General features: G+C 32.9%; 2 protein-coding genes across 4 annotated transcripts; both read left to right on the top strand.

The window, feature by feature from the left end:
- Nucleotides 1-13,023: 13,023 nt before the first annotated feature.
- Nucleotides 13,024-21,333, top strand: LOC114307857 (MLO-like protein 10). Of its 3 annotated transcripts, XM_082867021.1 has the most exons (15): nucleotides 13,024-13,314; nucleotides 14,264-14,321; nucleotides 14,476-14,693; nucleotides 16,302-16,418; nucleotides 16,893-16,953; nucleotides 17,074-17,162; nucleotides 17,624-17,698; nucleotides 17,776-17,864; nucleotides 17,960-18,009; nucleotides 18,127-18,167; nucleotides 18,244-18,417; nucleotides 19,046-19,081; nucleotides 19,210-19,277; nucleotides 19,361-19,421; nucleotides 20,671-21,333. In XM_082867021.1, exons 1-15 carry the CDS (start codon nucleotides 13,171-13,173, stop codon nucleotides 21,061-21,063), a joined length of 1,674 nt encoding a protein of 557 aa, XP_082723147.1. In that variant the 5' UTR covers nucleotides 13,024-13,170; the 3' UTR covers nucleotides 21,064-21,333. The 3 variants fall into 3 exon arrangements, with proteins under 3 accessions (XP_082723147.1, XP_028109107.2, XP_028109106.2); XM_028253306.2 differs by lacking the exon at nucleotides 18,244-18,417; XM_028253305.2 differs by lacking the exons at nucleotides 16,893-16,953; nucleotides 17,074-17,162.
- A 951-nt stretch (nucleotides 21,334-22,284) lies between these two features.
- LOC114307859 (RING-H2 finger protein ATL8) lies at nucleotides 22,285-23,444 on the top strand. Its single transcript, XM_028253307.2, has one exon. The coding sequence runs from the start codon at nucleotides 22,617-22,619 to the stop codon at nucleotides 23,196-23,198; it is 582 nt and encodes a 193-aa protein (XP_028109108.2). The 5' UTR covers nucleotides 22,285-22,616; the 3' UTR covers nucleotides 23,199-23,444.
- The last annotated feature ends 3,676 nt before the right edge of the window (nucleotides 23,445-27,120 follow it).

The raw sequence follows: 27,120 nt of genomic DNA, 5'->3' as shown, positions 1-27,120 counted from the left end.
CCCAACGACCAGAGTTAGGCCTCGTTTGAAATTCACGTTTTTAGTAGAGGTAGGCAGTCCGTTGGCCCGCCCAGTCCATCCGGCTCAGTCAGTCCTATTTTTTTTTAGAGTTTGGAAGGATTGTTTTAGCCCATAGAATTGGGCTGGGCCAACATTTTTAACCCAATATATTAATGGATTAGGTTTGAAATTTATACTTTCAATCCAATCCAGCCCGCTATTAAATTAATTTATTATATATATTAAACTATATATATTTTTTGTTAAGATCTAAATTTTATTTTTGTTGATATTATTAAAATTCACATTTGTGATGACATGTGATTGAATTTATTTAAAAAATCTTTCAATTTATAATGATACCGGTATATTTATTTAATAAATATAATGTGTGATTGTATTTAATTATGGAATGTTTTAAAAAAAAAATTTAACATATAAACCAATTGGTGGATTTTGAATTTATAATTATTTTTTGGGCGGGACTTCGGTAAATGTAGAAGCCTGATGTTAGGGTCGAATTTGGACAAATACAAAGTCTTTTATTATGTAGTGTCGGACCAACCCAACGAATGTTCACCCCTAAGTTTTAGTGGCTTCTAATTTTTTTATGAGGTTTCTTTTTCTTATCTTTCAATGTCTAATTTTTTCAAATTCATATCAATTTTTAAATTTTGAATTCAATCATACAGTTTATAATCTTATTTTTCTAAAATAAAATTATTATATACACATGCATCACATGTATAGTCACTTCTAATATGACTTTAAAAAAAAAAAAAAAAAAACACAAATGTTATCTAAATTAAAATATAATTTTTTAACAAAGGTGAGCGTAAATTACCATTTAATTTTTTTTTTTTTTTGTTTGAGCAGAAATTACCATTTAAATTGAAACATAGACCCGCATCGTTCAAATACGATCAAATTCCTTCTTAAAAAATATTTCATAGCTCATGTGACATTACTCCCACACAAATCAAGCCATTTATTTTTTTGGAGCCAATGCTACATTGACATGAAATATTTTTTCTTTAGGCACGCAGGAATGAGGATATTACGTGGCACTTTCCAACTGGTCCAATGAAAAAATTATTGGTTGATTTAGAGGCAACGTTGCTCCCCATGCATTATGATTTTTAAAGAGAATGGAACTCATAATTTTGCATTGAGTGATTAGGAAATATAAAAAGATAAAATAGTTTATAATTAGCCAAATCTATAGTTACGTGATACCCTGGACCAAACCTATAATTTTCATTGAAATGGATTTAATTGCAAGGTAGGCCCCTCAGGAGGAAAAATACACTAGTTGAAAACAATATATTGTTGTCTATGTCAAAAATGCAATATTGGAATCTCTATATTATAAATTTAGTGGTTATCAAATAAAAATATAAAATTATAATTATTTTAAATTAAAAAATAATAACACACTTATTATTAGATAATGTAATGAAAATTTTATATTATAAATATGTAATAGAGGGAATTGCGTGATCTTTGTAATTATTTGATTGGACTGTATTTGTATCATATGTTTGTTTAGTCGTGTGATTAGATATCCGAATTGGATTATTCTATTGAATCTTATGTTTGTTTAGTCATGAGATTACATATTTGGATTGGAATATTCTATTGAATCCAATGTGTATCCTATTTAATTTAATTTTTTTACTAAAACTTTTAAAAAAATTAAATAAATGGAACATCAAAAAAAAATCATATAAATTTATTTTAATTTTTAGTTGAAGTTTTTTAATTTTATTTTAATTTGAACTTTTCAATAAATTGAACTTTTAATTTTATTTTTAATTAAATAAATTGTATAGATTGAAATTTTATTTTTATTTTTAATTTTAATTAAATAAATTGAATTTTTAAAGGGGGATTATAATCCATTGGAGTGTTAATTTAATTTAATTTTTAGTTGAGATTTTTAAATTTTATTTTACTTTACTACGTATAATTAAAAATAATATAAATAAAAAAATTGAGGGCAAAAAATGAGGGCCAAAATTGTTATTTTAACCTTCAAATTCGGAGGAGTTATCCCACACGCCTCCATTGGACACAATAATCTTATAAATAAGGGATTGATAGTCCGGTTAGACTATTAGTCCAACTTATATTTTTTGAACCAAACATCGGACTATCTCATGCAATAGACAAGGAGTCCTATTCCACACTCTAATCCTTCCAAACAAACACCCCCTAAGAGATAATGTTATAGTCCATATCCTCACTATATGCAAATTATCATATTTATGGATTTGATTTCTAAAATGCCATAATTCAATCCTATGAAAATTATAATAAATATATATATATATATAGTCATGACCAAACACCATATAAAATATAATTAAAAAAACTCTTAAATCATAGCAAAAATAATGTCATATCTTCCCAACTTAATCTGATTTCAACTTAGTTTCAATCAATTAAATTGCTTAACATGGTTGAAATATTTTTAAAAACTTACATGAAATTTCAATAAAATAAAAAGCACTAAATAAATATAATTATATTTATTTATTTTTTGAAAAAAAATTAAAGTAAACTTAATTCTTGTTATTTCATTTAGACAGTGTGAAATAGCCCATTTAAACTTGCAGTTTACAGTTTGAGATGTGTAATGTGATGGTACACACTCTTGTTGGGTCGGTAGATTCTGATAAGCACTGTTCACTCAACCCTACTGTTCACTCAAACACTGAGTCCAATAGAGGCGCCTCTTTTGGACCCTGATAAGCACCTTCCGCGTAACCCTAATTCTATACTTATAAATAGATAAAGAGACGCTTCTTTTAAGTTAAAAGAGAGTTGTATTTTTTTTATCATAATGAAAACGGCAGCAGCTGTGGACGTAGCCATATTCTGGAGTGAACCATGTAAATCCTTGTATTCTTGTGTATGTGATTTGTTTGATTCATTTTTTCTTCCTTGTTTGTTATTTCGTGTCTCACAAATCTTAGTTATGAAGGGTCAATTCCTAACAATTGGTATGAGAGCATTGGTTCAAGTGGAAGCGATGGCTTTAGACGAAAAGGTTAGAATCGATAAATTCAATGGCACATATTTTGAATTTTGGAAGATGCAGATTAAAGACTATTTGTATCAGAAAAAACTATATGATGAAACCAAAAAAGATGAAGGATGATGAGTGAACTCTTCTTGATCGCCAAGTGCTAGGTGTCATTCGGCTAACATTGTCTCATAACATTGCGTTTAACCTAGCAAAAGAGAAGACTACAGCGGGCTCATGGCGACACTCTCAAACATGTACAAAAAATCCTCTGCCCTAAATTAAGTTTATTTAATGCGTATATTGCTTAATCTGAGGATGACAGAAGGTGCTTCGATGGCTGAGCATCTGAACGAATTCAATATTGTGGCAACACAATTGAGTTCTGTATCTATCGAATTTGATGATGAGGTTAGGGCTTTGATTCTTCTATCTAGTTTGCCAGAAAGTTAGAATGGTACTGTAACGGCAGTGAGTAATTCTTTGGGAAAAGAAAAGTTAAATTACAATGATATTCGAGATTTAATTTTGAGTGAAGAAATTCGTAGGAGGGAATTAGGGGAAACATCAGGTTCTGCCCAGAATACAGAAGCTAGAGGAAGATTGGTAGGAAAAAACCCGAACCGCAACAGATCAAAATCCAAACACAAAAGCAAGTCAAGAACTGGAGAGGGATGGAGTTGCTGGAACTGTGGAAAGAAGGGACGTCTAAAAGGAGATTGCCCGACATTGAATAAGAACAAAAGTGATCAAAATCAGAATTCTGTTATTGATGCAACGAAGGAGATTTATGATGTTTTGATCTTGAGTATTGATAGCCCTCTTGAATCTTGGATTTTAGATTCTGGGGCATCATTCCATTCTATTTCACAGAGGGAAATCATGAAAATTATATTGGTGGTGATTTCGGGAAGATCTATCTGGCTGATAATGAACCTTTGAAGATTGTGGGTAAAGGGAATGCAACAATCAGGTTGCCAAATGGATCTATTTGAAAGATACAGAATGTCAAACGTGTGCCTAGTTTGAAAAGAAACTTGATTTCTATTGGACAACTTGAAGATGAAGGTCATGTTGTAACCTTTATGGGTGGTTTGTAAAAAATCACCAAATGAGCCATGGTTGTTGCTCGTGGTAAAAAATAATGCACCCTTTACATGACTACAAACAATAGGGATGCAATAGCAATTGCTAGTAAAAAGGAAGACTCAAATCTGTGGCACCAAAGACTTGAGCATATGAGTCAAAAAGGGATTAAGGTACTTGCATCTAAGGGGAAACTGTCATATTTGAAATTGGTGGACATTGACTTTTATAAGGATTGTATCTTCGACAAACAAAAGAGGGTCAGTTTTTCAAAGGGTTGTAGGAAACCAAAATCAGAAAAGTTGGAGTTGATTCATACAGATATGTGGGTGTTACACAAAAGACAACATAAGAGGGGGTGAATTAGGCTTTTATAATTAAAAATTAATAATACCCTAATAAAAATTATGACTGGCACAATAGATAAATATAATTAATAAAATAAAAATAATTAAAACAAGTGTCTTAACAACTATGTCAGTTAATGATTTTAGCACAGTAAAAATGTGAAATATAGGTATGGCAATTTAAAATAAAATAAAGAGATAAAAGAAAGAGAGGCAAACAAATTTATAGTGGTTCAGCTTTAACTCAGCCTACGTCCACTCCTCAAGCTTCACTTGAGATTTTTCACTATCTTCTAGCTTCACAGGGGTGCTAACAACCTCTTTACAAATTGAGCAATCCTCCACGGATTTTACACAGACTTCACAAGCTCAAATCCTTGCAAATATTAAGTGATTCACAATCACTCTCAAAATTTGAAAATCACAGTGTTTGCAACACTTTTACAAGATGAAATGGTATTTTTACTTTCAAAGAAAGCTTACAATAAATATCTCTCAAAGATAGATATATAAAATGAAGCTTTGATTTTTCTGTAAATCTCACACAGGAAAGATGGACTTAAAGCTATAAGGCTCAGTGTATAATTTCTGAGAAAAGATATGAGTGATTATAGATCAAAGAATATTTTCAGGTTTTTTGTAACTTGTTTACATTAGAAGCTTTGATATATATAATGAAAATTATAGCTGTTGTATTCATTTGAATTTATAACCGTTTATAGCCGTTGTAGTCATTTGAATTTATAGCCGTTGTACTTCCATCATTACCAATTTGAATATCTTTCACTCCATCATTACAAATATGAATATCTTCCACTTGAACCTTTTGAACCTTTTGGCCTTTTGAACCTTTATAGCCGTTGTACTTCTATAATTACTAATTTGAATATCTTTCACTTGAACCTTTTGAACCTTTGACCTACTGTTGTGCTAGGCTGTTTGAACCTTTGTGTTGAGTTGTTTGAACTTCTGATTTAATCAAATATTAAATACATTCTAACAACATTTTAGGAAATAATGGGACAAAATAAATTTTGATTCTATTTTTCTCTTTCAAATAAATTAAAACATAATTAAATAAATCATCAAAATAAATAAGTCTAACAGTGGGGACCTACACCAGTTTCATCTCTTGGAGGATTATTATACTATGTTACATTTATTGATGACTCAACGAGAAAGGTATGGGTTCATTTTCTGAAACATAAATTTGAAGTTTATACTACTTTTAAGAAGTGGAAAGCCTTGGTGGAGACTGAAATAGATATGAAAATTAAGTGCTTGAGATCAGATAATGGAGGGGAATATGAAGATAATGAGTTCAAGAAATATTGTGCAGAAAGTGGAATTAGAATGGAAAAGACTATTTGAAAGAGACCTCAACAGAATGGCATTACAGAATGCATGAATGGAACTCTAAATGAATGTGCTAGAAGTATGAAGATACATGCCGGATTACCAAAGATGTTTTGGGCAAATGCAATTAACACTACAGCATATCTGATTAACCATGATCCATCTGTTCCATTGGACAAAGAGTTACCAGAAGAAGCTTGGCGCGGTAAAGAGGTAAATCTTTCTTTTTTGAAGGTATTTAGTTGTGTTTCATATGTCCATATAAATTATGCTGATAGAAGTAAACTGGATCCGAAATTTGTTAAATGTACTTTTATTGGGTATGGCGTTGATCAATTTGGTTATCGATTTTGGGATGGTAAAAATTAAAAAATAATCAAAAGTAGAGATGTCATATTTAATGAGAAAGTAATGTATAAAGATAGGAATAAGTCTGCATCTGAATCTGAATCTGTTACTTGTCATGAGCATGTTGAGTTAGAGGAGATTAGTGAGAGTGATTTGAATAGTAGGATTCAGAATAATCCTGAAAATCTTATTCCACAAACTAAGCTACATACTCATACTCCTAAGTTAAGATGGTCAAAAAGAGAGTGTAAACCTACATAGCATTGGTCTCTATCTTTACATTATTTGTTGTTGTCTGATGGGGGTGAACCCAAAAGTTATGATGGGGCTTTACAAGTTGATGATTCAATTAAGTGGGAGTCAACTATGTAGGATAAAATGGATTCACTCATGGCAAACTAGACATAGGAGTTGACTGAATTACCAGTGGGTAAGAAAGCTTTGCACAACAAGTGGGTTTACAAGGTCAAAAAGGAACATGATGAAAGTAAACGTTACAAGGCTAGATTGGTTGCAAAGGGATTTTAGCAAAAGGAAGGGGTTGACTACACTGAAATTTTCTCTCCAGTTGTGAAGTTGACCATTATCAAATTGGTGTTGGGAACTGTGGCTGCTGAAGATTTGCCCCTTGAGCAGATGGATGTGAAGACGACTTTTCTTCATGATGATTTTAAAGAAGAAATTTACATGAAGCAACCACAAGGTTTCTTAGCATGTGGCAAAGCAGAGTTTGTATGCAAATTTTGAAAAAGCTTGTATGGTTTGAAACAGGCCCCAAGGCAGTGGTACAAGAAGTTTGATGGGTTTATGTGTAGCAGCGGTTTTACAAGATGGTAAGCAGGTCATTGTTGTTATTTCAAGAGTTTTGATAAAAGATATATTATTTTGCTCTTATATGTTGATGATATGCTTATTGCAGGATCTAGTATTGAAAAAATAAAAAGATTAAAAAACTTTTGTCCAACCAATTTGAGATGAAGGATCTTGGAGTTGTAAACAAAATCCTTGGTATGAGGGTTCATTGGGACAAGGCCAATGGTACTTTGAAGTTGTCATAGGCTGAGTATGTGATATCCTGAACGTTTAATTAAATGCTACATAAATATTTATAGTTATATATAACTATGAGTGTATGTGATAATATATTATTAAATAAATAATAATAAATACAGAATCTAATTTGGCATTGGGTTATCAAATATAGGAATAATTAGAGATTATTATTTGGTGTCAAATTAACACAAATATAGAATTATAATACTAATTGGGCCAAATTAAAGTCAAAGATAATAAATAAATAAATAAAAGTAAAATAAAACAAATATAATAAATAATTTCCATGTATTTGATCATCAATTAATGAATAGATTTGCAAATATATTAAGCATTAAGGTGCCGTTTGGTAACACTTACGTTTTCAGTTTTCTGTTTATATTTACAAAAATTTAAAAAACTCAAATAAAAACTTGTTTGGTAAAATTTTTGATTTATAAATCAATAGTTTCAGTTTATAAATTTGGCCAAAAAATGAAAACACAAAAAATGTGTTTTCATTTTGAGTTTTCAGTTTTTTTTTTTTTTACCACCTAACACTAGCCACCACCGGCCACTATTTTCTACCACCACCCACCTGCCACCACCACCCACCGCCCACCGCCCACCTGTCACCCACTCGCCACCACCACCCACTCCTCGCCACCACCACCACCACCCACCACCCACCTGCCATCCACCCGTCACCACCCACTACCCGCCACTACCATCTACCGCCCGCCACCACCACCCGCCACCTACTTGCCACTACCACTCACCAGCCACCTGCCACCAGCCACCTGCCACCCACCTGCCATCACCACCTCCACCACCATCACCCACCATCCACCTGCCGCCACCACCCACCATCACCACTACCACCACCACCCGCTACCACCCACCACCACCCGCCATCCACCACCCACCAGCCACTACTACCCACCACCACCACCACCACCACCACCACCACCACTGCCCACTCGCTACCACCCACCATCCGCCACCGTTACCGACTCACCCACTATCACCATCCACCACCCACCCGCCACCACCCGCCATCCGCCACCCACCTACTACCACCACTCACCACCCGCCACAACCACCACCACCACCACCACCCACTCGCTACCACCCGTCACCAGCCACCGTCACCCACTCACCTACCATCACCACCCACCACCACTCGCCATCTACCACCACCACCTCCACCACGCACTCGCTACCACCCACCACCCGCCACCGTCACCCACCCACCCACCACCACTACCAGCCACATACCTGCCGCCACCACCACCCGCCATCCGCTACCCACCTGTCACCACCACCCACCACCCGCCACCACACCGCTACCACCCACTCGCTACCACCCGCCACCACCCACCACCAGCTACCCACCACTCACTGTCACCACTTTCCAGCACCGTCTTCTGCCGCCACTTGCTATTTCTCACTCTTTTTTATTTTTTTAAATTTTTTTAAACATTTTGTCAATTACCAAACGCGTTTGTAGTTTATGTTTTTTTAAAAATAAACAAAAACCAGTTTATAAAATTTTTGTAAATATAAACTGAAAACGTAAACGTTACCAAACACACCCTAAATGAATAGATTTGCAAATATTTACAAATATTGCTAAAGAAATAAAATGAGGCCATCTATACATCTCGGCTTGGAGAGGGGAATGATTCATCATGTAGGCCATTAGATAAGGATGAGTCAGCACTTGAAGTACGTGTATAAATAGGGGGAGGAGGTACTGCAAAGTGAACGGAGAAACAAAGAAGGAAAAAAAAAAAAAAGGAGAGAAAGGAGATCAGTAGAAGAGAGAGGAGCCGAAAACCAACAAAAATATAAAAGAATTAGTAAGACTCAATCTTAAAGTGAGTTATATTATACCTTGAGTTACCATAATAGATTTTACATATATTTTGACTTACCATAATTTATTTTATACAAGTTATATTTTATAAGTTATATTAATTCAAGTTATATTTTAGAAATATTTCAGTTACGTGGATTAATTTCTAAACTCTATTTGTTTAAATGAAATCCATGATATGTTTGTTTAAATTTTAAAGAATATTTGACTATAACCTTATAAACAATTATATTTTGTAAGTACCACCACGGGAGTCCTACGCCTTGGGGGACTTAAATAACCATTGGCCTCTGTTTGGCCACTTTGTGGTTCTCTGTTTGTCATGGATCCATTGACCTCTGTTCTAATTGTCACTTCTGCGATCTCTGTTCTGTTCTATTCTGTACCGTGGTTATGGTTATTTATTTACATAATTTCTGTATTTCAGTTTCTGCCACTTAAATGATTTATTTACCAAATTGAGTTATGTAAATGTTTTGGCTTAATTAATTATCCATAGTTATTTTGTATTCCCTATACTCTTGGTATAATATTTCTCACTCTGTTGTATGCTAATAGCTGTTACCCTTTCAGGTGACGAGATGTAGAGGAAACCCATAACCTCACGAAATGGAACCCGCACGTGGATTGATGTTGAACTTTTTTTTTTTTTGTCTTTCTTCTCTTCTTTTTTTTTTTAATGTTTTGCTCCTTTTTGTTCTACTCGGAGCCGATCACTAAATAATAAAATAATAAAAGCCCTATAAATGTATTTTTTCTTATTAAAATAGTAAAATTGAGTAATTTCCTATTTAATTATTTTTATTACCGCTTACGCAGTTTAATTTGCTACAAATAGAAAAAGTTATAAAGTTGCGATTCCAATCCCAAGCCCCTGGGGTTGGGTCGTGACAGAGTATGTCAAGAAAGTTCTCAAGAGGTTTAGCATGGATGATACAAAACCAGTGAGCACTCCATTGGTTAGTCACTTCAGACTTACCAAAGAGCAGTCTCCGAAGATCGAAGAAGAGCAGGCTTACATAGAACGTGTTTCATATGCTTCAGCTATCGGTAGCATAATGTATGCTATGGTTTGTACTAGACCAGACATTGCACATGCAATGTGAGTGGTTAGTAGGTACATGAGTAATCCAGGCAAGCAGCATTGGGAAGCAGTGAAGTGGATCCTTAGATACTTGAGTGGTACTACAGAATGGCACTCTGTTTCAGACGAACCGGCATTGGGTTACATGGTTATGTTAATACAAACTTGGTTGGTGATATGGATAACAAAAAAAGTACTACTGGTTATGTTTACACATTGGGTGGTACAGCAGTGAGTTTGATTTCATAGTTACAAAAGATTGTGACCCTTTCTATAATAGAGGCTGAGTGTATTGCTATTACTGAAGCTGGGAAAGAGATGACTTGGTTACAGAATTTCCTAGCAGAGTTTGGTAAGACGTAAGAGATCAGTATTTTGTATAGTGACAGTCAGAGTGCTATTCATTTTGTAAAGAATCCGGCTTTTCATTCTAAGATGAAACACATTCAGCTGCGATACCATTTCATTCGTTCACTTGTAGATGATGGAGTCTTGTCACTTGAGAAGATCCAAGGCAGTAAGAATCCAACAAATATGTTGACCAAGACAGTCACCATTGACAAACTAAAGTTGTGTGCAACTTCAGTTGGCCTTCAAGATTGATGAAGGAAGATCAAGTTGTTGCGACATTTCTCTATGTGATGAAGATGATGAAAAGCTTATGTTATCAGGTTCCAAGTAGGAGATTGTTGGGTCGGTGGACCCTGATAAGTACTGTTTATTCAACCTTGCTGTTCACTCAAACACTGGGTCTAATTGGGGGTTTGGGGGGCCTATTCTGAAGTGAACCACGTAAATCCTTATGTTATTGTGTGTGTGATTTGTTTGATTCGTTTTTTCTTCCTTGTTTGTTATTTTGTGTCTCACCGATCTTGGTTAAGAAGGGTCAATTTCTCTCAAAATACATTTTTGTGATATATGTTATATATTTTATGGTAAATGTTACTTATTTTTTTCTGGTAAAGTCACAACATAAATGAAATTACTCATTTATAATAATTTTTTATGATAATGTTATACATTTTTTATTAGAAAATGTTTGAATAAAAAAATAGGTAATATTACCACACTTAGCTTAATTTTTAAGTTATGAATTGTCGTAACTCTACTAAAAAAATTACTAACATTTAATTGATTAAATTCTAAAATTAAAAAATTAAAGTGCAACAAAATTCATAACTTAGAAATTATTGGTGTATTTGTATAATAAAAAAAAGTTTGGTTTTTTTGAAGTTTGTCATATTCATTTGACAGAACGTTTGGACTTGATAGGACTATTTGAGATCTATTTTGATGATTTAAATTATTCATTTTTTAAGATTGGTTGAGTAAAATATTCATGTAAAAAAAATTAAGATGATTAAAAATCGATAGCTATATATGTTTAATCAAATTTATACTACAAAAAATAATAGGTATTCTTAAAATTATATTTATCTTCTATTTTTTTTAAACAAATATCATTCAAATATATAGTTACCGATATTCAATTATTTTGATTTTTTACATAAATATTCTTCTAAAAAATAAACGATTTAAATTATTAAAATTAAGGGAAAAATAAACCTATCAAACTAAAACACTTTCTCCAATTGAGAACCTAAAAAAACCAAACTCTCAAAAAAAATATCTATACGAACAGTCTCTCTCCAGCAACACCCCCAAAGGGGTTCCTATCAACCTATAGTTTATCCACTTATAATTCATCCCAAAAAAAAAAAATGATTGTCTAAATTTATTTTCCTTATAGATTCATATTTTATCAATTTAATCTCTACCACATAAATATATTTGGAGTAAGTTATAAGCTTATAAGGATATGCTCCTAGCATTTTTCTTCTCTCTTTCTCTGTATATATATACAGTGTCACTACATCTATTGAATTTTGCTCCGTCCAAATTGCCCAAGATATTCATTCTGACAATTCGAAAGGAACAAAATTTGATAAATCAAACATTATTCATATACATATATGAAAATTTAATAAATACATAAAAATATGAAAATATATTAAATTATATATTTTTTTGTATTTGATAATTTTTAATTTTTTTTTATAAATATTATACTTTTTAAGTATATTTAGATTAATTAATTTTTTTAAATATTCAAAAAATACTTTTAAAAAAAAAACTCAATTTTATAACATGTGGGTGACCGAACAAAAATAAAAAATACTGTGTGCCATGCACATCGCATATAATCCCGGCATAAATTAAATACAAATTTATATAAGTTTTTAAAAAATTAAAATTTACACAAATTTATACTCAACGTATGTAATTGGGTGATAGGCAGAATAATTTTCCAACAAAAATTTGTGGACTACGTTTAAGCCTGCTATATATATACCAGAATCAGGATCTTTTCCTTGCGGTTACTACTTGATTTCTTATTTGCTGAGTCATTAGACTTACTTTTAGGTTCAATTATCATAATTCGAACCGTTCATATTTTAAGATTTGTTGAGTATATCATACCTGTAAAAAATCAAGTTGATCGGATATCAGAAAGCATGTGTTCGGAGAACTGTTTATTAAATTTTCTAAAAAAATAGTTTTTAGTTAGTTTTCCGAACACATACTTTCTGATATCCGATCAACTTGATTTTTTTACAGATATGATATACTCAACAAATCTTAAAATATGAACGATTCGAATTATCAAAATTGAACCTAAAAGGGGACCTAATCACCCAACAAATAGGAAGTTTAAGTAGTAACATCATGGAGAATCCTGATTCGCTATACCGATACCAGTCTCCTACTGTAGAGCGAAAGTAAAACAGACATTGCTCTGTGTCTACTCATTGAAGAACATTCTCTCTCTCTCTCTCTCTCTCTCTCTCTCTCTCAACTGTCCTCCTCCAGAACAATTAACACACACCCATAAACAAATATCAACATATATACATACAGAGAGAGAGAGAACTGTCCTCCTCCAGAACAATTAACACACACCCATAAACAAATATCAACATATATATATACAGAGAGAGAGAGAGAGAGAATGGCGGGGGAAAGCAGTAGCAGTAGCAGTAGCAGTACGGAAAGGAAGCTTGATCAGACGCCAACATGGGCGCTTGCTGTTTTGTGTGCAGTCATGATCATCATTTCCATTTCCTTGGAGAAGACTCTCCACAAACTTGGAACGGTATCTAACGACCCTTCAATTCAATTATACCCCCTACCACAAAAAAACAATTATTCAACTCTTTCTGCTCCAAAACTTGTTTGGGGAATTCATTATTGCTGGTGCTATTCCTTTTGATTCTTGTTGGTTTTTCCAAGTTCTTGCCTAATTAGTTTGTTTGTGGGTTGTTGTTTTTGTTTTTGTAGACTGGATTTTTTTGGTTTTTTGCATGTGGGTCTAGCTGATATTTTATCGTTTTTAGGTGTTCTTTTTGGTTGATTTAATGATTTTATTTATTTATTTATTGGGGAAACAAGTTTTGATTTATGTTACTTTTTTAATGGAGGCAGATCCCGGACGTTGTTTGGGCCATGGAGCCTAATACGGCACTTCTAACTGTTTTTATAATTTGATTTGTTGAGTATTTTGCATGCTTTATTTACATAAAAAATTATGTAAATTCAATAATCGTAACATATTTAATTTATCATGTTTGTCACTAAAAAATAGACGACAATTATATTTTAAAAATAAACTATATATTTTTTTGGTAACAAATGCTTTAAATTGAATAAATTATCAGATTAACCTAATTTTGTGTGTGATGAAATATACGAAATGTTCGATAAAATGAACGGTTCATATTATCAAAACGGCCCATAAACATTGCCCTCAGTCGAGATTTTAGACTGGAGGGGATCAAGGTTACGGATGGTACAATCAAACAGTGAGTTAGTTGTGTTCTGCTTGGCTTCTTCTTGGTCTGTTTAGGCTGTTTACTGGGGTTATTTTCCTGTTAATTTCCATTTTTTAAATTCATTTTATTTTTATTTTTAAAAAAATTCCCCTTTATGTTAGGTTACTGGTTCATGTTGCTTAATTCTGTCAATAGCTTTTGAATTTGTTGGTTTCAATTTGGGTTCTTCTGATTAAAATATTGAGGTACTGACACAGTAAAATCTTATGTCAGTGGTTTAGGGAAAGGCACAAGAAAGCTCTGATTGAAGCTCTGGAGAAGGTTAAGTCTGGTAAAGAACATAACTTATGATCACTGATAACAATGCTTTTTCCCTTTCAACCCAATAAAAAAACTGAGCTAGAACATTTTTCTAACTTCATAGTTGCCCTTTACTTTGTTTTAGTACTTTGTTTTAGTATTAGACCCGTGTCTGATTATTGCAGAGTTGATGGTTCTCGGATTCATTTCGCTACTCCTGACATTTGGGCAGAAGTACATTGCAAAAATCTGTATTCCCACCAAGGTTGCCGACACCATGTTGCCCTGTCCTGCAACTGAAACTACCACTACCAGTACAGAAGGGGGGCATCAAAGGAGGCTTTTATGGTATCAGCACCGAATTCTAGCTGCTGCTGATAGCAATATTTTCAAGTGCGAGGATGTAAGTGTTCCTATTGCTACCATGCGTGCTGAATTGACAATATTCTTGTAGTATTAAAGAATTAGGAGTGATGATAATTAATAATGGGCATCTCTTGTATTTTCTTTCTTTTACTTTTTTGTTTTTTTAATATTTATTTTACTTCACCAAGTAAACCTATTAATCTAAAAATATTGCACTTCTGATAAAATCAATGCATGTTTTTAATACTTCAATGTGTAGATTTGACGTTTTAATTAGTTTCAGACAATGCCATATGGGCTACAAATTTGTACCGTATTGGCTACTTTTGCTTGCTATTTATTCATTTATAGTGAGTAAATTATGAATGTATTGGTGCAACGTGAAATTGTTGATTGCTTTTTTTTTTCCTTCAAGATTTAATATAGATATCGTTGGCAGTTGGTTTTGTTGCGTAGTAGGTATTAGGGATGGCCCATAGTGTATTGCATGGCCCCCTGCCCATTCAATGGTTCTTAGTTCATGTCTTCAAAAGCAAATGTTTAACCCAATATGGCATGTGTTTGAAGGAAATTGAAATTGAATATAAAATATGTTAAAGCAATACTATAAATATAACTTGCTTTAACGATTGAATCTATTTTGTGCAATATTTGAAGTGTGATTGTTTGTTATTTGATTCTTATTAACTAGTTAAGGGACATGTCTTTATGAATATATATATATATATATATATTTTTGTTGTTGTTTTTAACTTTTTTTTTTAGATTGCGAAATTATGAATGAGTTTTTTTGGTTTATAAACAAATTATAATCAACCCAAAAAATAGATTCTAGTTTTCTAGCAAAAAAAAAAAAAGTCTAAAAAAATTAAGTTCAATTGCACAACTCAATCTTTTGTAAGCAACACGTGCCTAACACAAGCTAAACTTATTGAGTTTGAATAGCACTCGGACTAAATATCTTAGGTTGGCAAGTCGAGTTTGGAAATTGGACAGGCATGGGCAATTTCGAGCATTACTGGAGCAGGATCGAGGCAAGTTTTGAACCCAGTCCAACCCACCTGGCTTGCACCCTACCTATGGCCCCTCCGGTATTAGAATCCTAGTTTTGTCCCTGGTAGGTATGATGTTGTTGTGCTATTTTTATTAATATTATTCAACAAGGGGTACTACAATAAGTCCAAAACACAATTTATATGAGTTCATTATCAAAGTTGAGTGATAGTAAAAGATTGGTGTATTATAGAAACCTAGAGTGACTACTTTTCACGGTTGCATTAGTCATTCAGATTCCAATTCCACCTGACTCAAAACTCTTGAGAGTATAAAAGCAGAGCACATATTTTTCTTCCTGACAGTCTAACATCTTGTGAATATTATTAAGAGTCCCTGGAGTCAATACAATTCTGGGACCAATTTTCTTTATTGAATTAAATGCATATTATTAACTCTGTTTGCATAATCAGAACCTCAAATTTATTAAAACCAAAGCTTTACACTCCTTTCATTTCAATACTTGCTTCTTCTGTTGTTTCATTTCAGTTAAATAACTTTAATTTCCCTACTTTTGAGTAGGATCTTTACTACAACTTCCTGACATGCAATTTATTCTTCATTTATTTAACCTGATTCTTGCCAACAACAGGGGAAGGTGCCACTTATATCTTTTGAAGGAATGACTCAGTTACGCATCCTCATTTTCTTTTTAGCAGTCATTCATGTGTTATACAGTGCTGTCACAATGACGCTTGGTAGACTAAAGGTAATTTGAAATATGGTTGTTTCTTATGTGTTTTGGTTGTTATACTTGGGAATATTAATGCCATCTAAATCATGATGTTATTTTAGGGAGTTTAGGATACAGTGGGTGGTCAGAGACTCATGGCTGACCACCCGATGCTTCTTACCTAATTGAAATGGTTTATGTTTTTGCTATTAAAATCAGTTGAATTTTAAACAATATCTTCTCCAATATAATGATTGGGAAATGCCTGGCTGCAATAAAGTTTCTTTAAATCAAGTTAGCAAACAAGCCAAGATGAGTTATTTGCCTGCTTGTTCAACTTTAGCTTGAAAACTTCTCGAGTCCCTGGTTAAGATTCTTGAGTCCAAAGTGGGTAAACCTGTTAACAGCCCTTTGCTCTGATACTCATTCTATAGTTGTACTTGTCATTTTAGATTTCAGATCATCTCTACAGGTAACTTTTCATTGCTTGATGTAAGCTGCATTATGCAGATTCGTGGGTGGAAGCAGTGGGAGCAGGAGACTTTATCCCCTAGATATGAGTTCTCCTATGGTATCATTACATGATAGAAAGGACAATTTCATTGCGATCTAGTTTGAAATTTTCTGTTTCTTGGTCCTGAATATGAGTTTCTCATTAAACTATTGTTTTGTCTACATTGGGAACGTACAGATCCTTCAAGGTTCAGGCTTACTGAACAGACATCTTTTGTGAGAAGACACATTAGTTTCTGGACTAGGATTCCATTCTTCTTTTATGTTGTAAGATATAATTCTGACATTCTCAATTTCATTTGATCTTTTTTAGGCAAAATAGTATAATTTATTTGACTTATTGTTAGAAGTAAAAATATTTTGATACTAAGGAACCGGTACTGTTAGGTAAGCTGGATGAGGCAATGACTCAAGAACTGTCTTAGGTTTGACTCTTTTCCAGCTTACTTGATGCTTAATGGGTGATTTTACTCCTCTGTATGGAGTAATATTGACTGTAAATTGGTTGAGGACATATTGATTGGTTTAACAAAAATAATAATAAAAATAATGATAATTATTATTATAAATAAATAAAAAAAGTGACTAGGATTGGGACATTTGACTAGTCTTAAAATAGCTAGGGCTTTTGAGTTCAGTTTTCTGATGGTTTAAACATTCAATCACGAATCATTTGTCATATGTTCAACTCAACATAAGCTTCTAGTGATATACTTCTAAACTTGCAGGGATGCTTCTTCCGACAATTTTTCAAGTCTGTTAGTAAGTCTGACTACATGACCTTGCGCAATGGATTCATCAGTGTGAGAGATTTGTGGTACAAAAACCTATACGCAATTTTGGATTATCTTTCTTTCTTCTCACCATGCTGTTTCTGTAGGTTCATTTGGCTCCTGGAAGTAAATTTGACTTCCAAAAATATATCAAAAGGTCATTAGAAAATGACTTTAAGACAGTTGTGGGAGTCAGGTAATTTTCTTTCTTTATTCCTTTCTTTTTAATATATATTTGTGATTTTTCTGAAATGTTTTCAAGTTTTGATGTAATTTTGCTTAAATTGACAGCCCGGTCTTATGGGCATCATTTGTGATTTTCTTGCTCCTGAACGTTCATGGTGAGGCACTCTTTCATAGTGATATCCATTCTAATTATATTTTTTATTTTTTATTTTTTTCCTGCAGCTTGAATTAAGAGAGGGTATTTCCTTATAAATTATCATCTCTCTTTTCAGGGTGGCTGGCATGGTTTTGGGCATCCTTAATTCCTCTGATTGTAAGGAATCTTTTTTCAGTCATGTGTTTTTGTAGATTAATATTGAAAATGAGTGTTGACCTATGATTGTTTTCAGATAATCTTAGCTGTTGGAACAAAGCTCCAAGCTATTTTGTGTAGGATGGCCCTTGACATCACTGAAAGACATTCAGTGGTTCAAGGGATTCCTCTTGTGCAAGGCTCAAACAAATATTTTTGGTTTGGTTCGCCACAGTTAGTTCTTCATCTTATCCACTTTGCTTTGTTTCAGGTATAAAATGTTCTCTTTTACAGAGGATAAATCTATATAATCTCCCAACTACAACAGAGCGAGTAGTATATTAGTTTGTTTGAACTTTCAAAATCAGCAGGAGTAGAGAGTCATTTTTCTTGTCAATCCATACTGTTGGGATATGCATGTTGGAATTGGGTTACTCATTAATGTTCATTTTGAACCCAAGGATATAAGTAGAGACCAAGGATATCTCATTAGTATCTTCTTGAAAAGATTGAAAAGAAAATTGGTGTGCATAGATTAGAGTAACATGAATTGGGGAATTATATGGAAAGACATGTGATCTCTAAAGTTTAGTACTCGTTCTCTATTTTAAACGTTCTCCTTAATGACCAAAGGGATTAGCCCATTGGTTAGAGCTCTTACACCTTACTAGGAGGTTAGGCGTTCGACTTTCCCTACCTGCATATGAATCATATTATTGTCATGTTTGTTTGAGGTTTCTCTTTGAGAGTTTATTTGTAATTGTGATTTACGCTTAAATTGTTGATTCATTCTACTTGTATTGAGATACTTCGGTATAAAAAAAAAAAAAAACCTGTTTTTGGGTCAATCTTTCCTTCTGTTACTAACAGATATTTAATTGCTTTTATGATGCATGCAGAATGCATTCCAGATAACATATTACTTGTGGATATTGGTAATGAATTTTTATTTCTATCTTTGCTATCAAAATATGATTTTTTATTTTTTTTATTTTTTGTCAATTATTATTTTTATCATTCCTAAAAGCCTTCACATAAATGACAAAATTTTCTTTCTATGCAGTATGAATTTGGGATGACATCTTGCTTCCATAATAATTTCAAGCTTGTAATTTTAAAATTTTGCTTAGGGTCAGTATTTCTTCCACAATTTCTCTTCTCACAATTTAAATAGCATCTTGAATTGTCAGAGTGAACTTTGTTATGGTTCACAGGATTGGAGCTCTGTTCTTCTGCAGCTACATTACACTTCCCCTCTATGCCCTTATAGCTCAGGTACTTGCTCCGTTAACTCTTCCTTCCTCTAGTTTGTGGCATTGAACAAGTTTTTCTTGGCAAACTGAATGCTATTGACACTCTGTTTGTTTGGACGGAAAGTATTTTTTGTATTTTCTAGTATTTAGTACAACAAAAAAGAAAGTCAACAGAAAATGTTTCCTGTGATCAACGAAAATAAATCTATTTAGGTGAAAAATGTTTTTCACTTTTAAAAGGTGCAATATGTTTTTTTGGGACTAAATTACCAATGTGATGCAGGGAAGGGGAATAGGATGAAACTCAAACACAAAAAACAATCACGAATTTGATAAAAGAGATATTCTCTCTAGAAATATAATTAATCCTCCAAAAAAATCTGTCTAGCCAACTCTTATTTATAATAAAACAAAACCCTAATGCAATTAGGAAATAAATAGGAGAAGACAATAATTGCTAATCAAGCCTAAATCAAAGGAATGACGAAAATTATAAAAAATAGAAAAGATTTGAGTTAAGCTCAAATCTGGAAAATATAATGAAAAATATATATTCTGGAAAAAATCTTATCTCAATTGGATTCGTCTAGACTGAGTTATACCGAGTTATTGACTAACCAAATATTCCCAAAATGGAAAAATCGAGAAATTGAATGCCTAAATATGGGAATTTGACCGAAATCCATTGTAGGCTATGGTGAGCAATGGGTGTTGGTTGTCACGTCATATTCCATATACTGACTAAATATCACATTATTTCGAGCACGTTCCATCTTGCGTTTACTAGTGCCTTTTGCCTTTGCCTCGTTTATCCATGAGTTCCAGAAACTCTATGGCCAAACACTCTGCATCAGAATGCCACCACTGCCACCCCCACCGCCACAACCCCCCACCCCACTAATGCAACAATTAGCACATTAGTCTCAAGGTTGCAACCATAGGACAACTGTTTTTTCAGAAAATATTTTTTGAAAAAAATTCAATAGAAAATGTTTTTCACCGAAACAAACGAAGTGTAGTAACACAAATTTTAGACAATGCCAACTCTTATATTCAAGTTCTTTATCAGGCTTTACATTCCTGCTCCTAGGATCTGACCAGTTTTCCCAACTCAAAGCAAACCAACCTATCTAAATTATGGAAATAGGAAACATTTTAGTTCCTCCAAAGTATTATTCTATGAATTTAAGAATACAGTGTAAACTATTGATGTTGACCCTTGGTGTGTCTAATAATTGACTTGCTCATGACTCTCATGGTGAATATTGCAGATGGGCTCACGTATGAAGAAATCCATCTTTGATGAACAAACATCCAAGGCCATTAAGAAGTGGCACATGGCTGTCAAGAATAAGCATGGGAAGGGAGGGAAGTCTCCTACCCAAACCCTGGGTGGAGGAAGCTCAACAACTGCTTCAATGAATTCAACCTTGCACTCCTCCGGAGCCACGCTCCACCGCTTCAAGACTAGTGGGCACTCAACCCGCTCATTCACCCATGATGACCATGAAACTTCTGATTATGAAGCCGATCCATCAACAGCCAACTTGATTGTAACAGATGATCATGATGATTCAGAGACTGAAACGAGTGCACCCCACGTTGGTGATGACAGTAGAAACAAAGACGATTTCTCATTTGTGAAGCCTGCTATGATGAAGTGAAGAAAGCTTATGCTGTTGATTCACTTCACCCACTGTCGTTCCGGCGAATTCTTCAATGTATGTATTTATTCAGGAAATGTTGTAATTTGTTTTATAACATGTTCTAACTTGTGCAGAGATGTGAATTCTTAATTGTTGCTTTATGATCATTATGAACAACTGAAAGATTGTAGGAAAATAGAAAATAGAAAATAGATACTATTTATATGTACACTGTTAAATTTTGGTTTTTATTGCAAGAAGTTATTCCAATGGGAAGGTTTCTCTACTCTTAATCTGTGGCTTCTATATTTATATTCCTAATCATGTCAAGGAATTTATGATGGTTGAAAATTGAGACATTGGATAAAAATTTGAAGGACAGAAGATGCCGGCTCATAGACCACTGTTTCATCTTTGAAACAAAGCACCATTTGTTTTTCATAAATTGTTATACATGTATTCATGTCTAAGAACAGGGTGCTTTTGTGAAGTTGTCAATCACTGGTATAGTGATTCTTTGTATTTTATTTTATTTCCATACATATAACAAAAATTGGGGGTGTGCTCCCTAATCTATTCTATTGAACAGTTTGAATCACCTAATTTACTAATTAAAATAAAATTTTAATATTATTAAAAATAATTAATTGACTTAATAATTTATTAATAAAAATAATTATTTGTTATTAAATAAGAAATTCTAAAGGACAAGGTTATAATTCTTAAAATTACAAGAGACAATTCGTATTTTAATTAAGAAAACTTTATGGAGTATATTTATAATTTATCCTAATAGCAATGCTACATCCCTCAATTTTTTCCTAAAATTTTAGAAGCAAAGAAAAGAGTGAAAAGAATTGATTGATTAGTATTGTTTTTCACATCATTAGGGGTGTAGGGGAATGGAACTTTTTCAAATAATAATCCGACAATCAAATGTAAGCCGAGACTATCGACTACTTTTGCATAAATTAAAAATATATTCCTTTAAATTTACTTAAAATATAGATGATTTCTTATAATTTTAAAAATTATAAATATTTCTTTATTAAAAATTTTTATTTAACAGAATTAATAGACAAAATAAAATTTTAACTACTCTCCTATACAACAATAAAAATTTTTGAGCTATTAATTAAAATAACATTATTAAAAATTATTAATTAGTTTGATGATTTGTTAATGAAATAGATTACTTGCTATAAAATTTAAAACTTAAAAAAGTGTTATGTAGTTTTCAAAACTATAAAAGATAATTCGTATTTTGAATAAATCTCCGAAATTTGTTTGTAATTTATTCAATAATTAAAATTTATTGATTAATTAATAAAAAATTAATGAGATTAGGAATTTAACCACAGCAAGCAAGCTATGGTCTTCCCATTTGTCTTATTCCACTGCCACATACATGTATGTTCACTTTTTTCAGTTCAGTCCTTCCTTTCCTTTCCATTTATAAAAACCGACCTAACTGTCAGCCCTAACACTCTGAAAACATCTTCTCAAAACTACACCCCTCCCCCACCTGTCCTCTCTCTCTCTCTCTCTCTCTGTCTCGTATGTGACTCATCATGACTCGTCCAACTAGATTTCTCAACACCGTCAACTCATCTTCATCGCCGTCGACTACGGCGGCGCAACCGCCGGAGGCAGTCGCCGTCGAGTCCGACTTCGTAGTCATCCTCGCCGCCTTGCTCTGCGCCTTAATTTGCGTCGTCGGCCTCATCGCCGTAGCCCGCTGCGCATGGCTCCGCCGCGCCTCCACCGTATCATCGAACGCCGCCTCGAACAAAGGCCTGAAGAAGAAGATCCTCCAGTCGCTGCCGAAGTTCACCTACGACTCCTCCGCCGCCGCCACGAAGCTCGGCGGAGCTGAGTGCGCAATCTGCCTGGAGAAGTACGCCGACGGCGACGAGATCCGAGTGCTGCCGCAGTGCGGCCATGGATTCCACGTGACCTGCATCGACACGTGGCTCGGATCGCACTCGTCGTGCCCGTCGTGTCGCCAGATCTTCGTCGTGACGAGGTGCCGGAAGTGCGGCGAGGCGGCAGAGGGCGGCGGCGGAGGAGGAGGGAGGTCGGAGGCGGAGCTGAAGGCGAGAGAGGACGCTGTTTCTTCTTCTTCTTCTTCCAGTGGTTTCTTGCCTTTTTGAGAAGAACGGAAGGAAACATGATTTCTTACACTCAGAGAGAGGGAAGATAGAGAGATCATCACTCCTCGGTGCTTGAGATTTTAAACCTAAAACAAGTGGTCTAATAAAAACTATTTTATGTAAATTTTGTATTGAGGATTACAGCTCATGGTTTTGGTAATTTTTCAGGATTATTTAGTTGTAAATATCATAGGGTGATTGGTTTGAGTTTTTTGGATTAAATTTTTTGAAAATTGAGTTTTTTAATTTTTATATTTTTTTTGTTTTTAGTGAATATTTTTAAAATTTTAATTATTTTTTTTACTTTATTAGATATACCTTACTTAGATGTATCTAAACAGTAAAAAATTTGTGAAAAAATATTTTAAAAAATTAATAAATACATAAAAATACAAAATATGTACGGAATTCTCGTATTTTTTTTTGTATTTTTGATACTTAGTGAATTTTTAAAAGGTTTCTTTCATAAATTTTTTACTTTTTTGGTATATTTATGTTAGGTATGTCTAAAAAATAAAAAAAAATTACTTAAAATATTTAAAAAATTCAATAAAAACAAAAAAATACGAAAAACAAGAGAGTAGAATTTTCTGAAAAGAATTTTTAAAAAATTCTAACCAAACATATATTTTTTTTTAATGCTAAAAAAAGAAAGCTTTTGTATGGCTTGGTCAATAATCCGTTGTTAGTGAGATTTAACATTACTTGTAGGACTCTTGCTAAGACATTAGTAGATGCTAACTATCTCGCCACAACAAATGTCCTTAGCTTGAGATAATCGATTACTAATCAAATTTAATTCAACCCATGAAAAGGGACTATCCACTGGGACACTGATGGATAGCAATTGTCTTGCTACAACAAGTGTTCCAAATTATTATGCAATAGGAGTACAATACATCTGCAAACATACCCATGTATCAATTCTTAAATCTTATACTAAGCCTCCGTTTAGGAAGTTAGTTGGTTTTTTGATTTTTTTGACTATATGGGCTCAAAAGTTTGGTTTGGGAAAGACTTTTGGCTTTTTGACTTTTTTGATTTTTTTTGTGAGAGAAGAGTGTAATGATTATGGGGTTGGATGGGATATTTTGTCTGTTGTGACCCATGAGCCTATTCTGTCTTTTATGGCTTATTGAGTCAAAAAAGCCCAATGAGCCCTTGCCAAACCAATTCTAAATGGTGTTTTGGGAAAATGATTAGAAATTATTTTTTTAGTTTTTTTTTTTTTATTTTTTTGTGAGAGAAGGAAGTGGATTAAAAACTAAGAAGTGGCTTTTGACCCACTTTCTAAAATAGGCCTAAAACTATGTTTGGTTTAGCTTTTTTGTTAAAAAAGTACAAAAGATAAAATTAGTTATATAAGTCAATAAAATAAAATATCACATTCAAATCATAATTATTATATTTTTTCAAAAGTCAAAAAATTCAAAAACAAAAACTAAATAAAATTAAAAAAATCAGACTAAAATAATCCAAAAAAAAAAATAAAAAATTAAACTATTTTAACTCTTTTCAAACAAAAATTGAGGGAGGGAGGGATTGACTTACCACCAAACTACCACCGCCGGTAGTTGTATATACTATTAGAAATGATTAATTTGTGAGATTTGCAATTTTAATCATTCCTCCCACATGGGTCGGTCATCCAGCATACTGTTCTTGTCGCCAAATACTTGCAATATTAAATTATATTCTAAAATTAAAGTATGTCAAAGTAGTCGTAGATGCAACAGCTCTGGATGTTGGTAAAGAGTATTAGATATTGTGTTGTTTCCAAATTTTACTGCCTTTCTATTTTAATGTCTTTTAATTTATTGAACATATCTTAAAATTCATTAGAATTGGAGAATGGAAAATCATCAGCGATTGGATAAGAAATTACCAATCTTGTACATAATCTTATTTTTTATTATATTTTTTTAATTCTTATAAACAAAGTAATAGAGCTCACATTCATAAATTCACATGAGATTCACTCACTTATCTCTTAGAGTACGAAAATGAGATCAGAAGGAAAATTATATATAACATTTCTCATAACAAATCTATCATGAATTTTTTTTTAAGTACAGGCAGTTAGGTGGTGTTTAAAGTTTGTTTTTATAATGACTTTTTTATTTTTGGCTATATGATAGAATGTTGGTAGGTTAGTAAGTTAGAATACAATGAAAAAATTGCAATCGCATCGACTTGAATCTTGAATCTTTGACCTTTACTATTCCAAATGACCAGTGAGCCAACTGTTCTATCTGATTGTTCTAAGTAATGCATTTGGAAAGTTGATTAAAAATATATATATAAGTAAAAAAGTTAATATAAGATATAATTTTTTTAGCTATTAATAAATAATTTAATATATATTTTTTTTTTAGAACTTTTTTAAACCACAAGTTAGCTTCTTCTTTTTAAACCACAAGCTAACTTGTGAACCACAAGTTAGCTTCTTTTTCTTCTTTTGGGGGGCAAAAATATAAAAAAAGGGAAATCTTTTGGTAGCAAATATTCTGATGACATTTGAAATTTTTGTTTTTTTTTTTTTTTTTTTGGGGGGGGGGGGGGGGGGTTCAAAAATATTAAAAAAGAGAAATCTTTTGGTAGCAAATATTCTTTCCTTACAGAATCAATCAATTCTCTTTAATCTTCAAAGACAGTTATCTTGAAAGTGAAGAAGTGAAGAGAAAGAGAACGATTTGGTAAGAAGATGCGGCCTACCAAGCGCAGCTCACAAGAAAGCATCAAAGAGAGCTAATTTATGATGTACAACTTAATAGTTGCAAAAACTAAAATCAGAAATAGGAATTTTCAATAATTTCATCACGGAAAATGATTTGTCATTTAAATTTAATTATTATTTTACATGATTCATATTTGAAACAAATCACAATCAAATAATGTCTTCTTTTTTGGGGGGGATGACTTTTGAGTTTATAACATTACTAAAGCCCATCAAATTTGTAAAGCTGAACTTGTCTTTGATCCAACAATTTGGATTGGTATTCAATAATTATCCAGTCTTTCAAAAACTTTATAATGATGATGTAGTCATCTAATTTTATTTTATTTTCGTGATTCAACCTGCTCAACTTGTAGGGTTTGGGTGAACAAACAATTTATATAAAAATCAAGTTGATTAAATATCAGTAGTTTCTTAAAATTATTTTTATTCAAATTTTTTTAAGGGAAGTGTGACATGAAAAAATAAAAATAAAAATAAAAATTTGATCGATATTCTCAAAATCATGCTCGTTCATATTTAAGAGAAATATGATCAAATTATATAGCTTCTAATGTATGATCAACTCAAATTTTTACATGAATATCTATTTAATGACCTTATAAATTGACGGTTCAAATCTATAAGATGAGCCTAGTGTCACGGATTGGGTGTTTGTCATCCTCCCGAGAGCCGGCTCCACGAGTGGTACTGCGTACCCCCTACATTATGCCCGAGGACCAACCCAGGAGATGCGATAGGAATCTACCCTGCCTGCCTTGTTGCTCACAAGCTAATGCGCTTGCAAGGTGCTTGGTGTAGAACTCGCATTCCTAATGAGTCAGTATGTGACACTAGTGTAGACCCACAACCACGAAGATTGGACCCTTCAGCCTAAAAATTGGACTAGAAACAAATTGTCATCATATTTATATTATTATTTGGAATATCACATAAAAAATTATCGTTTTTAATTCACATAAAAGTTAAGTGTTTTTTTATTTATAATTTGTTAGTTGTATGAATAAAGAAAAAAATGATATTATTATTCATTTATTACTAAAATGTATATTTATCTTCGTTTATTTCAGTGTCTACCTATCATCTGCATTACTTTCGATCACTTTAACTTTACTAAAAAAAGAAGTTAGTATAATTATGCCAAAATAACCACAGGGTGGTTGGCCTAGTGGGTGACGACTGGGG

This window comes from Camellia sinensis, chromosome 4 (assembly GCF_055761805.1).
Source record: "Camellia sinensis isolate YWXY chromosome 4, ASM5576180v1, whole genome shotgun sequence".
Taxonomy (NCBI): Eukaryota; Viridiplantae; Streptophyta; class Magnoliopsida; order Ericales; family Theaceae; genus Camellia; species Camellia sinensis.
The sequence above is the reverse complement of the archived record's forward strand: the minus strand, read 5'-3'. Positions and strand labels throughout refer to the sequence as shown.

Excerpts from the sequence above, each read along its gene's own strand:
- LOC114307859 (XM_028253307.2), top strand. The coding sequence starts at position 22,617 with ATGACTCGTCCAACTAGATTTCTCAACACCGTCAACTCATCTTCATCG.
- LOC114307857 (XM_082867021.1), top strand. The coding sequence starts at position 13,171 with ATGGCGGGGGAAAGCAGTAGCAGTAGCAGTAGCAGTACGGAAAGGAAG. Across the intron at positions 17,865-17,959 it reads AAGACAGTTGTGGGAGTCAG|CCCGGTCTTATGGGCATCAT; the intron begins GTAATTTTCTTT and ends TTAAATTGACAG. Across the intron at positions 19,278-19,360 it reads ATTTTAAAATTTTGCTTAGG|GATTGGAGCTCTGTTCTTCT; the intron begins GTCAGTATTTCT and ends TATGGTTCACAG.